This window comes from Salvelinus sp. IW2-2015, linkage group LG1, assembly GCF_002910315.2.
Source record: "Salvelinus sp. IW2-2015 linkage group LG1, ASM291031v2, whole genome shotgun sequence".
In the NCBI taxonomy this organism is placed as follows: domain Eukaryota; kingdom Metazoa; phylum Chordata; class Actinopteri; order Salmoniformes; family Salmonidae; genus Salvelinus; species Salvelinus sp. IW2-2015.
The window spans coordinates 28,327,910-28,350,493 of NC_036838.1; the positions used below are offsets into that span (position 1 = coordinate 28,327,910).

Sequence of the window (22,584 nt, forward strand, 5' to 3'; positions counted from 1 at the left end):
TTAGAAGAAGATAGCACTTTTCTTAGCTGAGTGAGTTTGGTGTAACAGTGATGCACCGCTTTATCTCACAGAGATCAGCTAAGGTCAGCGAAAAAAGTGAGGGGCGGCCACAAATCGATTTAGTTAAAATATGGATTTTCTTTTTTTATGGAGACATTTGTGTTGATGGAGGATTTGTGTTTAATGTTGTAGGTGTGTACAGCCCCATGAAAACATTTCAGTTTTGCTTCTTCTCCTGGCATGATTAAGTCATGTAAAGTCGACGGCAGGCTGTGAAAACCAACTTCTCCTCTCTCTGACCAAGTTGTGTACTCGAGACTCAGAACTGTGTTATAATATAGCCTACGGACAAAATTAGGATCCATAAAATCCTCCTAAGTTGGCAGATTTCCAAGGTTGTATAAGGGACCTTTTAGATGTTACAAAACGTTTCAGTGAATTTGGTCCTTTGTCAAATTGGCACGCAAGTTTGGCATCCTATGCAATGAACCGTGGGAGCCGGTAAATGAGTAGTCGAAACCCTGCTAAGGGCAGATGCCAGGTGAACTTGGATAACCCTTAAACCAGGGATCATCAACTAGATTTAGCCGCAGGACGATTTTTTCTTGAGTGGATGGTCGGGGGGTGGAACATAATTACAAATAATTTGTAGACTACAAATTGACCGCAAGAAGCCCAAACAGATATAATATATAATGATATAATATTTGCTCAGAAAACTTGTGGGGCCAATTTTTTTTTTTAAATGCCACTTGGGGAACCCAGCCTTAAGCTATAGGGAGATTACCAAACATTATACCCAAAACATCCTATCTGTGTCCACAAGAGTTGGTTATTTCTTATGTCACATAACCGTCTAATGAAATAGAAGGCCTACAGTATGCTTTGTTGTTTGTCTCCCTCCAGAGGTAGTCTGTTCAAGTTATAGAATGAGACTTATCTGCAAGCATCAGATAAGAAACAACAGGCATATTTAGGGGTTCTCAGCTAAACTGTGAAACCTGTTATTCTTAGATTTTTTTCCCTTGACATGGTCAAATAACTCAAGCCTAGATTGMTAACTTTTTTTTCTAGATTTGCACACAGAAACTAGAGGCCATGAGAAAATTGTTCTAAAAGAATGCCACCGATTGGCCTATAGTTGGCACTGTTAAAAGCAGTCTCACATCCTCATATCCGCCATCCCGTTCGACCTAGACTTAAAACTTTGTATGCAGGTGTCTTTCCTCATGTCGAACAAATTTGCCTCAATTTGATTGGTTAAGACATGGCTGAGAAACTGATAAATCAGGAAATCCGATTTGACGTGTCCATTTAAATCCGTTGTAAATCCACTTCACAGTGGCCTATCAACTTGAAACATTTAAGTGTCATCAAAGACATTACCATGATTACCATGTTAGGTTTGACAACTAAATCTTAAAAAATTTGTAAAATGAACTATTGCCCTTTTAAAAAATTGTAACGCTAATGCTTAAAACAATCATAAAAATAAAACAAATCTTCTTCTGATAGACTAAAAGTCAGATTTACTCCAAATTCGGTCTTTGGACTCATCACAATAGTCCCTAAAGATTTGAGAAAATAACTTTGATGCATTCAAAGATGACCACATAGATGCATATTAGCACATACGCAAAAAATATAGAATTCTTCCTCATGAACTATAGGACCAAATGACACCAAATTTGGAATATAGGCTCATTAGTTTGAGAAAATATGGCTGAGTAACAGTGCCTTGCAAAAGTATTCATCCCCCTTGGCGTTTTTCCTATTTTTTTGCATTACAACCTGTAATTCAAATAAAAAAAAATATTTGCAATGGACATCTAAATTTGAGAAGTGAAATAAAAAAAAATTACTTGTTACAAAAAATGCTAATAACTTTACAAAGGAAAAATGGTGCGTGCAAATGTATTCACCTCCATTGCTATGAAGCCCCTAAATAAGATCTGGTGCAACCAATTACCTTCAGAAGTCACATAATTAGTTAAATAAAGTCCACCTGTGTGCAATCTAAATGTCACATGATCTGTCACATGATCTCAGTATATATACACCTGTTCTGAAAGGCCCCAGAGTCTGCAACATCACTAAGCAAGGGGCACCACCAAGCAAGCGGCACCATGAAGACCAAGGAGCTCTCCAAACAGGTCAGAGACAAAGTTGTGGAGAAGTACAGATCAGGGTTGGGTTATAAAAAATAAAAAAAATATCAGAAACTTTGAACATCCCACGGAGCACCATTAAATCCATTATTAAAAAATGGAAAGAATATGGCACCACAACAAACCTGCCAAGAGAGGGCCGCCCACCAAAACTCAGACAAGGCAAGGAGGGCATTAATCAGAGAGGCAACAAAGAGACCAAAGATAACCCTGAAGGAGCTGCAAAGCTCCACAGCAGAGATTGGAGTATCTGTCATTAGGACCACTTTAAGCCGTACACTCCACAGAGCTGGGCTTTACAGAAGAGTGGCCAGGAAAAAGCCATTGCTTAAAGAAAAAAATAAGCAAACACGTTTGGTGTTCGCCAAAAGGCATGTGGGAGACTCCCCAAACATATGGAAGAATGTACTCTGGTCAGACGAGACTAAACTTGAGCTTTTAGGCCATCAAGGAAAACATTATGTCTGGCGCAAACCCAACACCTCTCATCACCCCGAGAACACCATCCCCACAGTGAAGCATGGTGGTGGCAGCATCGTGCTGAGGGGATGTTTTTCCATCGGCAGGGACTGGGAAACTGATCAGAATTGAAAGAATGATGGATGGCGCTAAACACCAGAAAATTCTTGAGGGAAACCTGTTTCAGTCTTCCAGAGATTTGACACTGGGACGGAGGTTCACCTTCCAGCAGGAAAATGACCCTAAGCATACTGCTAAAGCAACACTTGAGTGGTTTAAGGGGAAACATTTAAATGTCTTGGAATGGCCTAGTCAAAGCCCAGACCTCGATCCAATTGAGAATCTGTGGTATGACTTAAAGATTGCTGTACACCAGTGGAACTCATCCAACTTGAAGGAGCTGGGCAAATGGGCAAAAATCCCAGTGGCTAGATGTGCCAAGCTTATAGAGACATACCCCAAGAGACTTGCAGCTGTAATTGCTGCAAAAGGTGGCTCTAATGAAGTATTGACTTTGGGGGGGGGTTAACAGTTATGCACGCTCAAGTTTTCTGTTTTTTTGTCTTGTTTGTTTCACAATAAAAAATATTTTGCATCTTCAAAGTGTTGTTGTGTAAATCAAATGATACAAAATAGGAAAAATGCCAAGGGGGGTGAATAATTTCGCAAGCCACTGTATAGACAAATCAAAAATCTGTTTGTACGTGTCAATTAAAACCACTGTAAATCAACTCCACAGCAGCTTTTCAACTTTAAACTTGTCATCGCTATCATGGACGTCCCCAAGATTAACCACACTGAATTTGTTATTCAGTTTTATATATCTCAAAAAATAAGGAAACGATTCATGCAAAATAATCTGCAATCACCTTCTCCTCATGAACCAAACTTCAGATTCACTCCATTTTGTATTTAGACTCATGATTGCGCATAAATGAAGATAGTTCCTACATGACAGAGTTCTTACTTTGTTATCCAACTGATCTTGTGTCCTTTCAGTCATACTGTGAACCCCGTTCATTGCTGCTCGCAGCTTTATTTCAAGTTTGTCACTCCGACCATGTCACCCACAGTGGCGTGTATTCAAAATTGACCAATAAAAAATGTCTGAAAAATAAAATWATGTATCTTTCGTCTCTCTGTGCTTCATAATTTTCTTTCAGTTTGCAAGAGGCTGAATGTACTGTATCTCACCAGAGAAAGCATCCGAGGGAGCGAAACAGCGCCCCTCTATATCTGTATGTGTAGGCCATCTATCTGATGCTGTCTGGTCAAAAGGAGTATGACATTGTTGCCGCCTGTAGCATTGTATGCAAGGGAAGCCAGCGAGCATTTGGCCTCCCTTGATAAAAAAAGTATAAAATAATAAACAATCAACCGTTGAGCTAAACTGAGGGAACTCAGCTATGAATGGTCCAGGCGCATCACAAAAAAGTGTCAAGGGAAGCCMGTTTGGATTTGGATTCACTAAAGTTACATTGAGAGCAAAATGACAGATTTGACAGAAAATAAAACTTGAATTGTAGCCTTGTGTTGTTGTCCTCTGGTTGCTAGTTCCCTAAATTAGAAATGGATGGAAATAGGGATTTGGACTTGCGGTTTTACTTAATTCTCCGTACTGGCCAATAACGTCAAAGCCCCTGGCTTGAGAGGATGAAAGTTCAATATGTAGCTAGATGTAGTAGGCTAATGTTAACTAGCTGGCCTGGCGCATTGTTGCCAATGAAAGAAAGTTAGGCTAGCGAGAAAGCATTTTAGCCAGGTAGCCTACGAAAACAAAAAATAAAAGCGTGTACTGTACGACAGTCAAGACTGTTTCGTCAACTTGAGAGGAAGATGGTATTGGCATTTCTCTACAAATAGGGTGTCAGCATGTTTTTTCTACTTGCACAAACACGTGCATGCACATACGCACAGAGAAATCAGAACCATGGACAGCCATATCATATTTAGCTTACTGTGATTGCACCAAATTGTTTTTGGTATCATTTAGTTGTAGACTAAGCATAGGTGATTTGATGATGTTGAAATGGTTGCTGGAATAGTGGAGGCARCTCCTGTTTTCTTTGCGACTTGCGGTACTCTGTGGTTCTAAATCAAGTTGTTTAGTAGTCCGAAAATGTTGGAAGCATTTACTTGCTTGACCATGCTGTAAGTCATGTAACTGAGGTTGCTCTCCGGATTTATGATGAAACATAGGTGTGGTTGAATTTATTCTGCCACTCCGTCTTATTGTCTCGGCCTTAGGCCTATACGGTTGCAAGGCATATGAACCAACAGATTATAGAGCAAACAAACACAATTATCACAACATATAGGTTGTAAGATGGTAAAAACAAAGATGGGGGTGGGCCTTGCCCAGTGATTTTACCCACACACCACTACTGGTCACCCACAACAATTTAAGCGATTATGATAATGGTTACATTATTTATTTGAGAATAGTAAAATGAATTAAAGGCATTTTTATTACAAAAAAATCATGACAAAATGACTGTACAAATAAAAAATGTAGCCCTTGGTTGTATGAATGCATCTCAGTTGGGTACAGTCGTCCTGAGGATTTTTATGTCATCGGCAGGTCGGTCTTGTGTGTTTGTTTCCACCATGCCGACGCGGTTGACCACTGCCATACCTTGGCATACCCTTCCAAAGATACTGTGCTTCCCATCCAACCACTGAGTTGGCCCCAGGGTCAGRAAGAACTGGCTTCCGTTTGTATCTGGTCCTGCATTGGCCATCGCTAGGATCCCTGCACCTAGGGAGAGAACACCATAAAAGAGCAGTAGAAAGCACCATAAAAATATTACATTTTGGTACTATGATATGTTTTTTTCCATTTCATTACTGTGAGACTATAGTTACCTGTGAATTTCAGGTCAGGGTGAAGTTCATCTTCAAACTCTTTGCCAAATATGGAGGCACCGCCACGACCTATAAGCAACAAACATTACAGGGAGTAAGAATCTGATGTTGACATCAACAGATTTAGTCATCATTTGAGTTAGTGAGTCTTCTTTTCTGTCTCCCTGGAACATTCTGAATGCATCTAAAAAAAAAAAAAAGTGTACAGCTGATTCATGCTCAGGAAGACAAAAGCCTGGCAGTGGAACAAGTGGCATTCTGAAGAATTTCTCCAGGCCTCATCTATGTTAGTGTGTGTATATCTGTGTGTGTGTGTGTGTCTGTCTCACCTGTTCCTGTGGGGTCTCCTCCCTGCACCATGAAGTCCTTGATGATACGATGAAACTTTGTGTTGTTATAGTAACCTCTCCTGGCCAACTCAGAAAAGTTCTTGCAGGTTTTGGGAGCATGTCTCCAGTATAGTTCCACTGCAATTGTACCCATTCTGGAACACAAGAGAGCGTGACATGTTGCTAAGATGTAGCATTAATTTTCCATCGGATATTAAATGAACCAATGGACAGCATTTGGTATTCGAAAAACATGATTGATTGATCAGCAACCATTTGCGTAACTCCTAACGAGTTAGCTAACTAGCTAACGTTAGCTATTCATTCACTCAAAACATTTAGCTAAGGCTAGTTAGCTAACGTAGGCTAGCAAGCTATGAGAACTTACGTTGTCTCCAGGCTCACTGTTGGTGGCTGCCATGTATCTGGTGGTATTCCCGACATGGTGACTTAACAAATCTAGAGTAATTGTATAAATAAATAYAGTAAAACTGCAAAGTAGCGAATGTTGTGCGATTTATCAATGAAAACTGTAACGGCTACTGTGGTAGAAACCGGAAGTAACCCCCGTATGTGCACTGTGCCGGAAATGCATTTTTTTAATTGTCTGAGTTCAGACTGGAACTTTACCGCCATTTAGTGCACAAAAAGTATAGTACAACCACTGTAGATATAAGCATTTTTTTGCGGTAGATATAAAAAAAAAAAAGAAATGAGACTCCCATCTATGCTTCATGTGTGGCAGCATCAGTCTGTTCTAGTTGGTGTAATCATGCTTCATCAGCAATTATAAACTGGGTGGTTAGAGCCCTGAATGATGATTGGCTGACAGCCGTGGTATATCAGCCCRTATACCACAGGGTATAACAAAACATTTATTTTTACTGCTCTAATTACGTTGGTAACCAGNAAACATTTATTTTTACTGCTCTAATTACGTTGGTAACCAGTTTATAATAGCAATAAGGCACCTCAGTGGTTTGTGATATATGGCCAATATACCACGGCTAAGGGCTGTGTCCAGGCACTCCGCGTTGCGTTGTGCATAAAGAACAGCCCTTAGCTGTGGTATATTGGCCATATACCACACCCCTTCTGGCATTATTGCTTAATAATATGTGTGTGTGTGAGTTGCTCAGTGTGTGTGTGTGTGTGTTTGTGGGTGGGTGTGAATTCGTGGGCGCTCGCTCATGCTGTTTATAATGATTCATATGATAATGAAAAGCACAAAAGAACGTTGATGATCTTTATTAACATAATCAACAAAATACTGTTAGCAAATATCTGTTCAAGACATTTTACATACAAATACATAATTCAACAAAAAAAATTGACCTGCAATTAAACATTCTAAGCCAGTAATTGGAGAAATCATTGAGGGGTGAAAAAACCTCACATGACCCGATACCAGTTCATTTGTACAGATTGTCCAAGAGACTGACAGAGAAAGAGCGATGAGACACCTTGTAATGGACGGCATTACCAGACAGTATTAGACAGAGTAGCTAGATCTAAACTTGTCTGGTAAGACGACAATTACAAGGTTTAGGTAGTAGCATCAGAGGAAAGTAGCCAGGGTCTTTGTTGCTACAGCAGCTTGATGACAGACAAGCTGTAAAGACAGAAGACAGAAATAAGTTGGAGAATTGGAATAGTTTATAGAAATACATCATCAAGATACCAGTGGTGAAAAAATAAAAAAATCTATCAGAGGTAATAGTTTATCAGTGGAGCAAAACATGTCAAAAAGCAAGATGACACAATCTTTCAATAATTTGAACTTTAAAAGGACATGCAAATTAATTACCGTATGTAATTGGCCTACAATTTCCGAGAGTTCAGAATGAGTACGCAAAGGGGTGATTTGATATTCGTGTGTTAAACCAGAACTCAGAAGTACAGCCCTTGACAAACATCACCTTTGAAACACCTCAATCACCTTATGCTTTTATCTCTGTTGTCCATTGACTTGTACAGTCAACCTATTGTTTGAGAACACACAGTCTGAAAAAATGTTTCAAATTATAATATAATAATATATGCCATTGAGCAGATTCTTTTATCCAAAGCAAATTACAGTCATCCGTGCATACATTTTCAAATCAAAGTTTATTGGCCGCATACACAGATTTGCAGAAATTATTGTAGATGCAGCGGAATGCAAAAAAATAAAAAAAATATACACATTATCCAGATAAAAAATTAAGAAATTAAGAAATATCAGAAGTTTCTATGTCAAAGACTGGAATATAAATACATACAGTACCAGTCGAAAGTTTGGACACACCTACTCATTCAAAGGTTTTTCTTTATTTTTTATATATCTTCTACATTGTAGAATAATAGTGAAGACATCAAAACTAGGAAATAACACACATGGAATAATGTAGTAACCAAAAAAGTATTTTAGATTTTAGATCATTCAAAGTAGCCACCCTTTGCCTTCATGACAGCTTTGCACACTCTTGGCATTCTCTCAACCAGCTTCATGAGGAATGCTTTTCCWACAGCCATGCTGGTTACGTGTGCCTTGAATTCTAAATAAATCACTGACACTGTCACCAGCAAAGCACGCCCACACCTCCTCCTCCATGCTTCACGGTGGGAACCACACATGCAGGGATCATCCGTTCACCTACTCTGCGTCTCACAAAGACACGGCGGTTGGAAACAAAAATCTCATATTTGCACTCATCAGACCAAAGGACAGATTTCCACCAGTCTAATGTCCATTGCTCATGTTTCTTGGCCCAAGAAAGTCTCTTATTATTATTGATGTCCATTAGTAGTGGTTTCTTTGCAGCAATTCCACCAKGAAGGCCTGATTCATGCAGTCTCCTCTGAACAGTTGATGTTGAGATGTGTCTGTTACTTGAACTATGTGAAGCATTTATTTGGGCTGCAATCTGAGGTTGGTAACTCTAATGAACTTATCCTCTGCAGCAGAGGTAACTCTGGGTCTTCCTTTCCTGTGGCGGTCCTAATGAGAGCCAGTTTCATCATAGCGCTTGATGTTTTTTGCGACTGCGCTTGAAGAAAYTAATCAAAGTTCTTTAAATTTTCCGCATGGACAGACCTTCATGTCTTAAAGTAATGATGGACTGTCGATTTACTTTGCTTATTTGAGCTGTTCTTGCCATAATATGGACTTGGTCTTTCCCCAAATAGGGCTATCTTCTGTATACCACCCCACCTTGTCACAACACAACATTGTCTCAAAAGCATTAAGAAGTAAAGAAATTCCACAAATTAACTTTTAACAAGGAAGACCTGTTAACTGAAATGCATTCCAGGTGACTACGTCATGAAGCTGGTTGAGAGTATGCCAAGAGTTTGCAAAGCTGTGATCAAGGCAATGAGTGGCTACTTTGAAGAATCTCAAATATAAAATATATTTTGATTTGTTTAACACTTTTTTGGTTACTAGATGATTCCATATGTGTTATTTCATAGTTTGGATGTCTTCATTATTATTTCACAATGTAGAAAATAGTAAATATAAAGAAAAACCCTTGAATGAGTAGGTGTGTCTAAACTTTTGACTGGTACTGTATATGCATATAATGTAGTGTGTTAGACAGTATATGAATAGAAAAGTAGTTATATAGGATGATCCAACAGTAGTTATATAGGATGATCCATGACTAAAATACAGTATATACATATAGAGTGGGTAAAACAGTATGTAAACATTATTAAAGTTACCAGTTTTCAATGACTCTATGTACATAGGGCAGCTGTCTCTAAGGTGCAGGGTAGAGTACCAGGTGGGAGCCGCCTAGTTCCTCGTCTCCCTTCCCTTTTCCTTGAGAATAGTGTGTTGAATAGTAAAACAGGCCAATTGGTTGAGAGTTATAAATAGGTTGAGAGTTATAAAGGAGAATAGAAAGAGAGAGAGAGAGAGAGAGAGAGAGAGAGAGAGAGAGCCAGAGAGAGAGAGAGAGAGAGAGAGAGAGAGAGCAATAGAGGTCGTTGTGTTTATTTTTCTCACACAGATCTCAGGTGTCAGCTGCACAATATGCCACGCAGGTACAGTAGGGCCGCTGGACCAATCACGAGCCAACAAAGGCCCAGATTCAGCTTCGACTGGGGGAGGGGAAGAGGAAGTGGCTATTACTGCAACAGTCATTTCACTGGTATTCTTTAACTACTGGGTGGGGTGGAAAATCTACACAAAGGGCAGGAGGCAGGGAGGAACTACCTATCACAAAAGGGGGGTTAGGCAGAAGGTGTTCACCACAGACAGCGTCAATCTCTTTTCCTATGGGACTATCTCTGTCAGCCGTCACTGTCTAGAGTCTGCCACCTGTTCTGGTTGCTTCCTCCAGCCAGTTGTTCCATCATCTAATTATTTACCTATGTAGTCCTTTAAAAATAACTACCCTACTACAGCATCCATATTTTCATGTGCTGTACTGTAAACTGGAGATCACCTGATTTGGAGTCTACAGCTGAACTATGATAATGCCATACAAGGGCCTCACTATTAAACATATAGCATTGACCAGAAAATGTACTAAAAACTATTTACAAACAGCAAATGCTTCCTGCTTCAGGTATGCTACAGTGCAGTTGCACCCCTATTGGTTGTTGGGATTATTGATGTGGTTGTTTGAAGGGCTTTCAGGGAACATCATTACCAGACAGTGTTAGAACATCTGTGTACAGCCGAGCACTGTCAGGTAAGATGTGTCCTGGAAGCCAGAGAAAGTGAATATCAAAAGCACATAACTATATCTACCTATATCCAACTCAGGGCATATCTAAGTCTACACAACCCTTAAAATACTACTCAAAGCTACCAGCAACTCATACGATATTACTACACACTGGCTCAAGGACTAAGAAAATACAGTGCTAYGTGGGATTGTGTTTGTGTGTTATRTGTTTACTCTATGATGCTTGCAGAGGGTCATCATCATCATTACCAGGCAGTATTAGAGAGAGTTATGACATCCAAAACTGCCTTGTAAGATGGAGATGGCCATCCAAATATCAACATTTCATTTACAAGAGCAACACAGATGCGGACATTGTCAATAGGGGAGGCTACTGGTCAAGAAAAGCACTTACTGACTGCTGTGTTTACCAACATCTGTCGGATTTTTTTGATGGTTTCATTCCATAATTGTGCAACAACATCAGTAGACTAAGTCACTGTTAATAATTATCCAAACACATCAAAACCGTTCCTTTTTATGATCCAAGAACCTAAAGTATAATTTAAGAGGCTGCGTTTTTACAAAAGTTCCTTGACGTTATGCGATCTGCCTGTTAGTTTTTTTTTAAAGTATGGCACTGGGCCATCGCAAAGTCAAACTTCAGCTGCATCAAACCGCTAAAGTATGATGTCGATAATTTAGTGTTCTAAAGTACCACAGTGACAAGAATATCAGAAAAACTGGACTGACTTCAGAAATCAGATTACTGTCATGTCTAGATTTATCAGACTATGTCATAGTTAGGGTTGCAAAGCCACCGGTAATTTACTGAAGTTACTGGAATCTTCAGGAATTTTGGTAATGAACAGAAAATCTATGGCAATCTATTGTAATTTTGGTAATTTATACTTGAATAACTTTAAAAAAAAAAATGTATTCATATAAAGCATTATTTTTTTTATATCTGTGGCCACGCGGTCCATGAGTTTCTAGTAAATATGGTTCAAGAGAAAATCGCCTAATTAATAATAAAAAGCATCTAATCAACAATGTCATTATTTTCAATGGCATTATTTTTTATGCAATTCTTCTAACTATTGACTGTCTTCCATATACTCACAACTGCCACCAATTTGAATCTAAAACATTGACATCAAATACATATTGACATAGTAAAATAAATAAAAGAGTGTAAAAACAAATATAAAGGATATTTCATGCTGAAGCCCTCATATTAAACACCAATGGTATTCACTAAGTTTATGGTTTATATTTAGGATAATGTTTTACAGCTTTGTCATTGAATTTTTTTTATTTTTAAATCTCTTATTTCATTATTTCATATATTTTACATGTGATGAAGCCACGCAGAGGGTCAGAGATTATTACAGACATCTGAAGTACCCAAATTGGCCACTAGATGTCTCGCAATARATTACATAACATYCTTGAAAGAACCCGAAATTCTGGTAGTTTACTGGTAAATGTGAAAGTTTCCAGTAATATACCCTCCCTTTGCAATCCTAGTCATACTAGATTATGACTGTTGAACCATAATACAGTTAACTCTATTCTTTCCTTATCATTGCCACATTGGCAAACTGCCACCATTTCATGGCAAACATTATACATTACACAACATCTACAGTGCCTTCAGAAAGTATTCAAACCCCTTTGCTTTTACACATTTTGTTGTGTTGTTGTAGCCTGAATTTGAAATGGATTAAATTGAGATTTGGGTTCACTGATCTAAACACAATATTGTATAATGTCAAAGTGGAATTAAAAGCTGAAATGTCTTGAGTCAATAAGTATTCAACCACTTTGTTATGGCAAGCCTAAATAACTATATGTACAACCTGTATGCACTGTGCACAAATCACACAGTTCCTGCACTAGTAAATACACTATTATAGCATTTAAAAATTGTTATTGTGTGATTTTACCATATGCATATTGTCCGATTACATTAGCCCTTTCATGTGAAGTAACATTACTTTCAGTAGTAGATGTTTGACAGTCTACAAGTAAAATATTATTTGATTTCTTTCTTTTGGTGTGGCAGGTAGCCTAGTGGTTAGAGCGTTAAGCCAGTAACCATAATGTTGCTGGATCGATTCCCCCGAGCTGACAAGGTAAAAATCTGCCCCTGAACAAGGCAGTTAACCCACTGTTCCCTGGCAGGCCATCATTGTAAATAAGAATTTGTTCTTAACTGACTTGCCTAGTTAAATAAAGGTGAAAAAAAKTATTAATGTTCAAAATACATAGCTCCATTGCTGTCAGAACAAGCATAAAGAAAAGGTTTTGCTCTGAAACAAGCAAAGCAAACATTACTTGATGCAAATGTTGTCAGAGCAGGAAAGGTTGAATGGCAGCGGGAGCATGTAAAAATGTAGGACAATACTCTGGGAGAGGGGGGAGGAGGGCAAAGGGGGAGGAGGGCAAAAGGGGAGGGGGGGACTGAGAAGGAAATCAAACAGAAACACCTGTAATCTTACCGTTGTGAATAGAGCAGTAAAGAAAAAAAGTAATTTAAAAAAAGTGAGGAGTTGTAAAGGGAGAACGTAGAGGGGGACATATCTCAAATTTCCCCTTGGAGCCCAAGAGAGAGCCACATCCAGTCTCTCTCGGTCATTCAAGGCCCCATGAAAGGCAAACCCCACAGACAAGCCCTGCTCCCTCCCAGTCTTCAGCCAGGAACCATTTCAGTAGACAGACCAGCACTAGAGGCCCTCAAAGGGAGAAAAGGAGAGAGGGAAAGAAAATAGAGAACAAATATTTTAGGAGGCTGAAAGCACAGTTAAATAAGGAAGCAATTTGATATACAAACAATTTACATATTTGGACTCTATCAGATAATAATCRGATCCTTATCCCTAGTCTTGTCCCTAATCTATCCTCGGGGCTAAGGAGGATGTGATATTATATTCTCCTTGGATGAAACTTGTTTTCAATACTCCTGAGTAAAACCTTACTATAGGGTTTACATGACRTTTTAACAATTAATAGCTTTGTTCTTGAATAATTTAATAAACCTCTRAATTGTTTGAACAGAATATTGATACATTTCAACTGATACATATATAGATATGACTTTACGCAATATGCAAAAATCTATTTAGCTTCAAAGCCATACTGGTAAATCAGCATCTGCATGGTCACCACCTACCCTGAGTGTTTTGCATGCGTGAACAAACAGAAATGAAACAAAGGACCCAACCGGGTGCTTAGTCATTCTGACAAAATGGCTGCATGGTCTTAACCACACAAAACCAAGCTATGCACTACTTGACCTCTCACCTGTGAACAACATTATATCTTTATACATTTTTACCACACGTAGTGTATATGAGGCTATGCACATCGCCACATGATGTATCTTATTCTCGCAGGAGGAAATCATAAAAAGCCATATGCAATGATATCTTGAGAAAATGACATTATCATTACCTGTAGATGACAGGTGYTAGTTGTGTATACAGTAGCATCAACTACTGCCTAAAACAGACTGTTTTAATGCATTTTCCTATCGCAACTTCCAGTTGAATGAGAAGGGGGAAAGCTCTTATTTAGTCTCTTCTCTAATCATACSAGTAAAATACAAGTAAGAACAAGCCTGACCAGAGCCTTTTGAAGTTATTCTGAGAGAAGACAAGCATGCCAGTTACATCTACTGTACTGAAAAGAAGAGGCTCTTTCACTCTCCGCCTTTTCCCCTTTAAATCTGGAGCCGAACAATTGTCTGAGCATAATTTTTTTGGAATCATTGAATAGAGAAACTGTCTCTTTACAGCATATCAACCACAGCATCAAGTAAATTCATCCACGAGGCCATCATGATTTGCTTATCCTGTACATAGTGGCATTGAGAAACTGTTGACACAACTCATTCTGTTTAGAGTTTTTAGACATATGTGCCGTAACTGGTTTGTCTAGTCAAAGAATAGAGGTTTTCCATTCTCCTCTGTTTAGAGCACAAGCTAGGGAGAGAGGCTTCCTCAGTGAAATGACAGGTGTCTCTAATCTGATGCCATCACAGTCAAACACCCTTCAAACTTGACTTATTTTCCCATAAGAAAAATCTTACTGCAGATAAGTAAAACAGGAAAATATACAAATACGGTCCTTCAAATAATATTATTCTGTGGTAGTGATATGATTATTTTCAAAAAGTCCCTTGCATAAAAGTTAAAGTAAAAAAATCTGACAACAATTAAGAAAAAAGTATAAAGATAGGACTGTTTAAAAACTTTGGTTTTATAATTACGAGTTACTCTATCCTTCCTTGGAGCAGCCAGAGAGCCAGAAGACATAACAAGAGATACCATTGTGTTGCCGGGTCTTGTTGCGTTTTTTCTTCCTCTTCCCTTTTTCCTCCTCTTGTTGAACGATGAATGATTTCTTCCATAGCTGGGTCAGATTCAAAAGGCAGAGGCCTCCGAGATTCAGGAGATCAGTTGATCAGTTGATGTAGAAGGAAGACATCAGAGGTAGAGGTTTCGGGTGATGTCCATCGACAAGGGGCCCCGAAGTGGTAGTGATGTTACCTGGTTAAGCTCTTAATGCAAAGAGTCTGAGTTTGTAAAGGGCTTGGTTTACATGTACACCTACCAGCCCTACCTCAGTGTCTCTCCACGATGTAACCAATCACCTTGCACCAAGCACCAAGCAGGTGTGTCTCCTTCAATGTGATTGGTCGGGCCAACCTACTGAGAGTCCACTGGGGTATGTGTGTTCGTGCATGTATGACATCAGCTTTACAGTTGAGAACCACGCCTTAACCGGCATGGCTTCTCTTCCTCGTCTCAAACACGCCTTTCCCCTATGACCTGAGCTCACATTGAAGATTCAAATGAATGAACAAAGTGCATGGGTATACAGAACAACATCATAATTGAACTCCTATTGGAGTGTAAACACAGTAAAAGGTATAAGGTATAAGTAATAGTAAAACCTTGAGGTAAAAGTACATTCTTGGTCAGAATACATACATCTATCTAATCTAAACATATTTTCTAAAGCAGTATCTAAACATATTCTCTAAGACAGTACTAACATACAGTACCTCACTCAACTGATCAAGGGTTTGATGATTAGTTGATTTGTTAAACTCAGGTGTGCTGGACTAGTACTAAACTGAAATAAAATAAGGCTGTGCACTGTTTGGGTCCCTGCAGGTAAAACTGACAAAAGGCCATGGAGTCATAGACATGGTGGTACTGAAATGAACTGAGAGAAAAGACCACCAGACCAGCTTTACAAACCTGTAACACTGACTGGAAGTTTATACAGCTGAGCTATTTAGGGCTATGTCAATTTAGCTGATAGCCTAGCAACAGTTTTCTTTTTTTGACTGGTTTAACTATACACTCCCCTACTTATTTATTTGGGCAGTGAAGCTAAAATGTTTAATTTGCTCTCTTCTCCAGAATTTTCGATTTGAGATGTGTTTCATATAAGTTGACAGTACAGAACATAACCTTTTATTTGTTTCACCATTTAGAAATGAAAGCACTTTATGTGCTTGTCCCCCCCATTGGAAGGTGTCATAAGTATTTGGACAAATTCACTTATATGTGTATTGAAGTAGTCAAAAGTTTAGTCTTTGGTCCCATATTCATAGCACACAATGATTACAGCTTGTGACTATACCAACTTGTTGGGTACATTTGCTGTTTGTTTTGGTTGTGTTTCAGAGTATGTTGTGCCCAATAGAAATGAATGGTACATCATATATTGTGTAATTTTGGAGTCACTTATTTTTAATAAGAATATAATCTGTTTATGAACACTTCTACAACCTATTTAATCCCATCGGTCACAATGGAGAGATAAAAAAATATGTTTTACTTTACAGGCTCTAGATTAAAGTTGTACTTGTCAACAAAGTCATGTATTATGCATTACGTAGTATGATTCAGAGAAGTTCCATAGGATTCCTCTAAATGGCCACAAGAACAAGCATACTGTAATGATATGCGCTGAGAGTCGGGAAGCAAGTTCAGGGAGTGAGTGTTCTAATAAAATAAACATAATCCAAAACAAGAAGCACTAACAGCACACAGACATGAAACGAACTGAAACAATGACACCTGGGGAAGCAACCAAAGGGAGTGGCATATATAGGGAAGGTAATCAGGGAAGTGATGGAGTCCAGGTGAGTCTGACGATGCGCAGGTGCGCGTAACAATTGTGGCGGGTGTGCGCCATAACGAGCAGCCTGGCGATCTAGAGGCCGGAGAGGGAGCACACGTGACACATACATCTCCAAGGCCTACTTTTACGGACAMATTTGGCACCAGAAGTCTGAATTCAACAGCTTGAAAAAAAAATACTTGGTAGATTTTTTTTTTGTCATATATTTTTTTGTAAATATAATGTTTAATGGGTCTAGCTACTGTAGATAACATATGTGCCTTCATTTTCAATACATTGAATCCATGATGCTCGTGGTATATGAAAATATCTCAGCAGTTACATTTATGACCAATGGGAAAATACAGTGGTTCTAACTTATTATATATATTTAATCATAGAAGAGTATTTATTTTTTCAGTAGATTGAAGGTGAGTTGGTTATAGATATACTTGATCAAGATGATCTTACAGATTATTTTACCATTATCCATTAGCCTTTACATACAATATATATATATACAAAAGTATGTGGACACCCTTTCAAATCAGCGTATTCAGCTATTTCAGCCACACCCGTTGCTGACAGGAGTATAAAATCGAGCACACAGCCATGCAATCTCCATAGACAAACATTGGCAGTAGAATGGCCTTACTGAAGAGCTCAGTGACTTTCAACGTGGCACCGTCATAGGAAGTCAACTTTCCAACAAGTCCGTTCGTAAAATGTCTGCCCTGCTAGAGTCAACTGTAAGTGCTGTTATTGTGAAGTGGAAACGTCTAGGAGCAACAACGGCTCATCCACGAAACGGTAGGCCGCACAAGCTCACAGAACGGGACCTCCAAATGCTGAAACGCGTCGCAACACTCACTACTGCGTTCCAAACTGCCTCTGGAAGCAACTTCAGCACAAGAACAGTTTGTCGGGAGTTTCATGAAATGGGTATCCATGGCCAAGCAGCCACACACAAGCCTAAGATCAACATGCGCAATGCCAAGCGTCGGCTGGAGTGGTGTAAAGCTCGCCGCCATTGGATTCTGGAGCAGTGGAAACGTGTTCTCTGGAGTGATGAATCACACTTCACCATCTGGCTGTCCGATGGACTAATCTGGGTTTGGTGAATGCAAGGAGAACGCTACCTGCCCCAATGCATAGTGCCAACTGTAAAGTTTGGTGGAGGAGGAATAATTGCCTAGGGCTGTTTTTCATGCTTTGAGCTAGGCCCCTTAGTTCCAGTGAAGGGAAATCGTAACRCTACATCATACAATGACATTCTAGAGAATTCTGTGCTTCCAACTTTCTGTCAGCAGTTTGGGGAAGGTTGGTGTGGAAGAACTTGACTGGCCTGCACAGAGCCCTGACTTCAACCCCATTGAACACCTTTGGGATGAATTGGAAAACCAATGGCGAGCCAGGCGTATTTGCCCGACCTCAGCTGTTGTGGCTGAATGGAAGAAAGTCCATGCAACAATGTTCCAACATCTAGTGGAAAGCCTTCCCAGAAGAGTGGAGGCTGTTATAGCATTAAAGGAGGGACCAACTCCATATTAATGCCCATGATTTTGGACTGAGATGTTCGACAAGCCGGTGTCCACATACTTTTGGTCATGTAGAGTATGTTTAAATCACTGATTTTGACTGTAAAACTTCATATTTTGTTATTTCAGGGGGAATATGTTAGTGTCTCTTGCAGATCAGAGGACATAGCCACAGGTGTAAACCTGGTTTGTATGTGTATTTGGGCTGAGACATGCAAGTGTAGTACTTCTTTATATTAGTATTGGGACTCAGTCAAAGGTGTACACCTGGTTTGTAGAAGTACTGGAGCTGAGTTGCAGGGGTAGACCTAGTTTACAGTTTATGAGTATTCAGGCTTTGGCACATTTCGACCTGGCTTAGTTGACTAAATGGGTTAAAGCACAGGTGCAGACATTGTATATCTGTAAATTGGAGTTGAAGTACAGGTGTATACCTGGTTTGTATGAATATTGGGACTGAAATGCACAAGTACACCTACTTTTATGACAAGTGGGGTTGACATAGCAGTAGACCTGTTTTTATTTATTTATTTAAAACAAATCAATATTGGGCTAGACATACAGGTGTACATCTGGCCTGTAAGAATATTGGGGCTGATATACTAGTGTAGACCTGGTTYGTATGAAAGTTGAGGCTTGGGCACTGGGGTAGAACTGTTTTATATGAGTATGCCCATGGATTTACCTGGTTTATATGCGTAATGTGGTGTAGGGATAGTCAAGGCTCACACAGGTAATGGGTCTGGATGGATGTCTATTTCCTAGTCAAATCCTTTCTTGCAACACGTTTGTGGTAAGAAGAAAGTGAATGGGGCTGCGGCACATGTGTTATACCACTGTACTGAGTGTATCTATGAAATTAATAGCGTATACAGGTGAGAGGTCACAGGAATAAGATATAGACAGGGCTGGAGTGTGCAGCGAATAGCTGGATATAGGTTACTGTTGGCGACTTGGGCAATATAGGCCTAAGGAAAGTGGAAAACAGGGCTGAGATAGGCAAGCAACATGGATGAGGTATATTGGCAAAGGTACTGGGGTCTGTGAGTAACAAATAGGTCATTTAAGGGTAGGATATGCGGGTTAGGGCATGGGGTAACAGGGCTGGGGTGTGTGGGTAATTGGGCTGAGGTATATAGATATTGGGGCTGAGGAATAGTGGTAAATTGTATTATAGGCAGAGCACTGTACGTTCACATCGGTTACAATTGTGACCAAGAATAAAACATACCTTTTTACGTGTAATAATAATAATAATAAGGATTCCATTTTAGTGTCACTAATGGCATACACATTTGGGAATAAGTGGGTTAATGTGGATGCTACCAYGATAACAGATAATCATTTGTGGATTGTGAATAATAATGAGTGAGAAAGGTACAGAGGCACAAAGATCATACCCCCAAGATATGCTAACCTCTCATCACCAATAACAGGGGAGGGTAGCATTTTGGGGGGGGTTATGATCTTTGTGAATTTGTGCAAATACTTATGAAAAAAATAAGACATTTCCAATGGGGAGACTAGATACATAAAGTGCTTTAATTTCTAAACAGTAAAACAGATACCGTATGTTAGAATATACCCTAATATAAAAGGTGTCATTCTGTGCTGTCGCCTCATATGAAACATTTCCACAAATCCAAAATGCTGGAGGATAGGGCGCAAAAAAATGTTTGCTTCACTTCCAAATAAATACAAAGGGGTGTGTATATCCTCAACAGTTCCTTTTTCATTTTGTGTTTTTAGATTTTATACATTTTTATGGTTTATTTTGTTTAGGTGTCATTGATCAGGTTATATGACACACAACTAATCTTACCTCACTTAAAACCACGAATGAGCAATACAGAACCAGCCACTAATAACTAGTATCTAATATTAGAGAGGTCAAATGTTTTTGATAAATTATTCAAACAATAAACTCTACATTTAAATATTTCATTAGCTCTAATATTTAACTCTAGTCCACTGTATAATAGCAGACAAAGGCTTTGAGATCTTCCATTTGGTGTGACTGTGAGTTCATCTTTGGGCATGGGGTAATCATCAGAGAACACATGCACCCAAGCAACAAGGCTGTGCTCTGACTTGCACTCCCAGGTAATTGGGCCCAGCAGGATGTTTGTGCACCAGGTGGGGCAGTGCAGGGGATTCAAATGACTACCCCCAGAGCCCCATGGGACCAGGTGAATCTGGGAAGCAAAGCAGCAACCAAACAAGCCAATTAACTGGCTGATTCCGCTTCCAACTCAAGACATCTGCCTTGCATTGATTATACAGTGGTTAAACCACAAACGAATTGTCAAACATTGTCAATCCCATGACCTCACTCAGATACTCCGGTACCTCCCTGCCTTTATACATAATACATAAAGAAGATCACCCAGAGACAGATGTCATGTCACAGCTACAGGTGGAATGGGAGTTGTGGGAATGATGTAGATACTGGTACACAGACAGAGACAGACCCTGTGGGGATGGTGAGTTCAGCTCAGGGAGTCCTGTTACGACAGTGTAACCATGGGTACCAAGCCACACAAACACACCGCCCTGAAGGTACTGTACCTTTATCCCTGATGTTGTTTCATCATTCTCATAAAGACGAAGAAAGAATATGTCAGTGCAGCTTACATTTGACCAACAACACRTTTTATCTTTGTTATCCGATATGATTTAACCAAATATTGTATACAAGTGGAAGTAGTAGAAAGCCATGTTGACTGCCAAGACCATATAAGACTTCCTGTGCTGTATAGCTCATAAAAGTCACCGATTACATACAGTATAGTTTACACAGTATGCTGTGCCTGCCAGCTGGGAGAAATTGGGGCACAGCCAGGGCGACTGCGTGAAAAAGCAAAAATGTATTCCCACGTACAGTATACTGTACCAGTCTATAGAGCAAGTTACAGTATGCCTACATATCACCAAGGGTTACACATAGAGATCCTAGTATTCTAATTCCTAATTCTATGGGGTTACATTAGGGAAAGCAAAGTAATCTCATTAGGGTTCTGGAGTTGGGGGGGGGGAATAATATTTCTTTGCGGCATTTTCATTCAATATTGTATCTATTTCTTTCAACATAGTTTGCCTATAATTGTCATATTACTGTATAGGATTGTCTTGAGAATGGAGAGAAGAAGATAGAGGGTATGTGAGTAAAAGCACAAAGGCTGACATAGTGACAACAACAAAAAAGAAAAGGGGAGAGGTGGGTTTCAGGAAGATGGACTGAGTAAGAGAGGCAGGGGTTGGGGGAAGATAGAGATGAACAGATGTAGCCCTAGTTGTCCAGGTGGCCATCTTTGACTTTGTGCTCAACTTTGTGCTCAACTTCATGTAGGCAAAAGCTCAAAATAAACTGGGGTATAGGCTAAATAACAATCTATCCTGAAGATGACCGTTATGTCAGTCCAGATACAGTATTCATTTACTAGTCTATGATTTATGATTTACTCTCAGTGCATCAAAGGCACACTCAAAGGTACACTCATCCATGACATGCCATTTCCATCGCTATTCACACAGCCGTAACTGGAAACGAGGAACACCTATGTGAGAATGCGGTTCATTGACAACAGTTCAGCATTCAACACTATTGTTCCCTCCAAGCTCGACACCAAGCTCAGAGCCCTGGGTCTGAAAACCACCCTCTGCAACTGGATCCTGGACTTTCTAATAGGCAGTCCACAGGCTGTGAGGATTGGCAACAACACCTCCTCCACGCTGACTCTTAAAAGGCTCTGCATAGTCAATCCGGAGTCTGAAGTGGCCGTACAGCATTTACTGCGATGCAGCCTACGCAGATGTCAGGGCTTTCATACTTCTTGCACAGAGCTGTTGTGAAGGAAGTTGTCAAGGAAGTGAGTGTGTATTTATACAGGACCTACCGCCCCCACCTACCATCAACCAATCATGTCTATACGGAGCGCTCCGCATTGTTAAAATAATTGAGAGGCGCACGGTGATGCGGTACGGAGCTTGATTTGGCCTCTGCATGCCTTCAGAGGCTCAGCAATTACGTCACACCCTCCATACCAAGCCTCCGACCACATTTCGGATAAAGCATAAATTGTCTTTAACACAGGGGCCACCCAGGGTTGTGTCCTCAGCCCTCAGTTTTTCTCCCTATTCACCCATGGCTGTGTGGTTTTGCACGACACCAACTCCATCATCAAGTTTGCTCTCGACGCCACGGTTGTAGGCCTGATAATCAACAATGACGAATCAGCCTATAGGGAGGAGGTAAGTGAACTGGCATTGTGGTGTCATGACAACAACCTCTTCCTCAATGCCAGCAGAACAAAGGAGTGTATTGTTGATTTCAGGAAGCAAAGGATGGAACATGCCCCAATCCACATCAACAGGACTGCAGTAGAGAGAGTCCTCGGCGTCCACATCACAGAGGACTTTTCATGGA

The 22,584-nt window shown here is 39.8% G+C and overlaps 1 protein-coding gene and 1 long non-coding RNA gene across 3 annotated transcripts; both read right to left on the reverse strand.

The window, feature by feature from the left end:
• Positions 1-5,043: 5,043 nt before the first annotated feature.
• ppil1 (peptidylprolyl isomerase (cyclophilin)-like 1) lies at positions 5,044-6,411 on the reverse strand. The gene is made up of 4 exons (XM_023993375.2): positions 6,210-6,411; positions 5,822-5,976; positions 5,493-5,561; positions 5,044-5,385 (listed from the first exon to the last, which is right to left on the reverse strand). Exons 1-4 carry the CDS (start codon positions 6,263-6,265, stop codon positions 5,165-5,167), a joined length of 501 nt encoding a protein of 166 aa, XP_023849143.1. The 5' UTR covers positions 6,266-6,411; the 3' UTR covers positions 5,044-5,164.
• A 642-nt stretch (positions 6,412-7,053) lies between these two features.
• Positions 7,054-15,036, reverse strand: LOC139027763 (uncharacterized). 2 transcript variants are annotated; one of them, XR_011479914.1, is made up of 2 exons: positions 14,811-15,036; positions 7,054-13,208 (listed from the first exon to the last, which is right to left on the reverse strand). It is a non-coding gene; the product is annotated as an uncharacterized lncRNA (long non-coding RNA). The 2 variants fall into 2 exon arrangements; XR_011479911.1 differs by having other exon boundaries at positions 7,054-13,217.
• Positions 15,037-22,584: the final 7,548 nt, after the last annotated feature.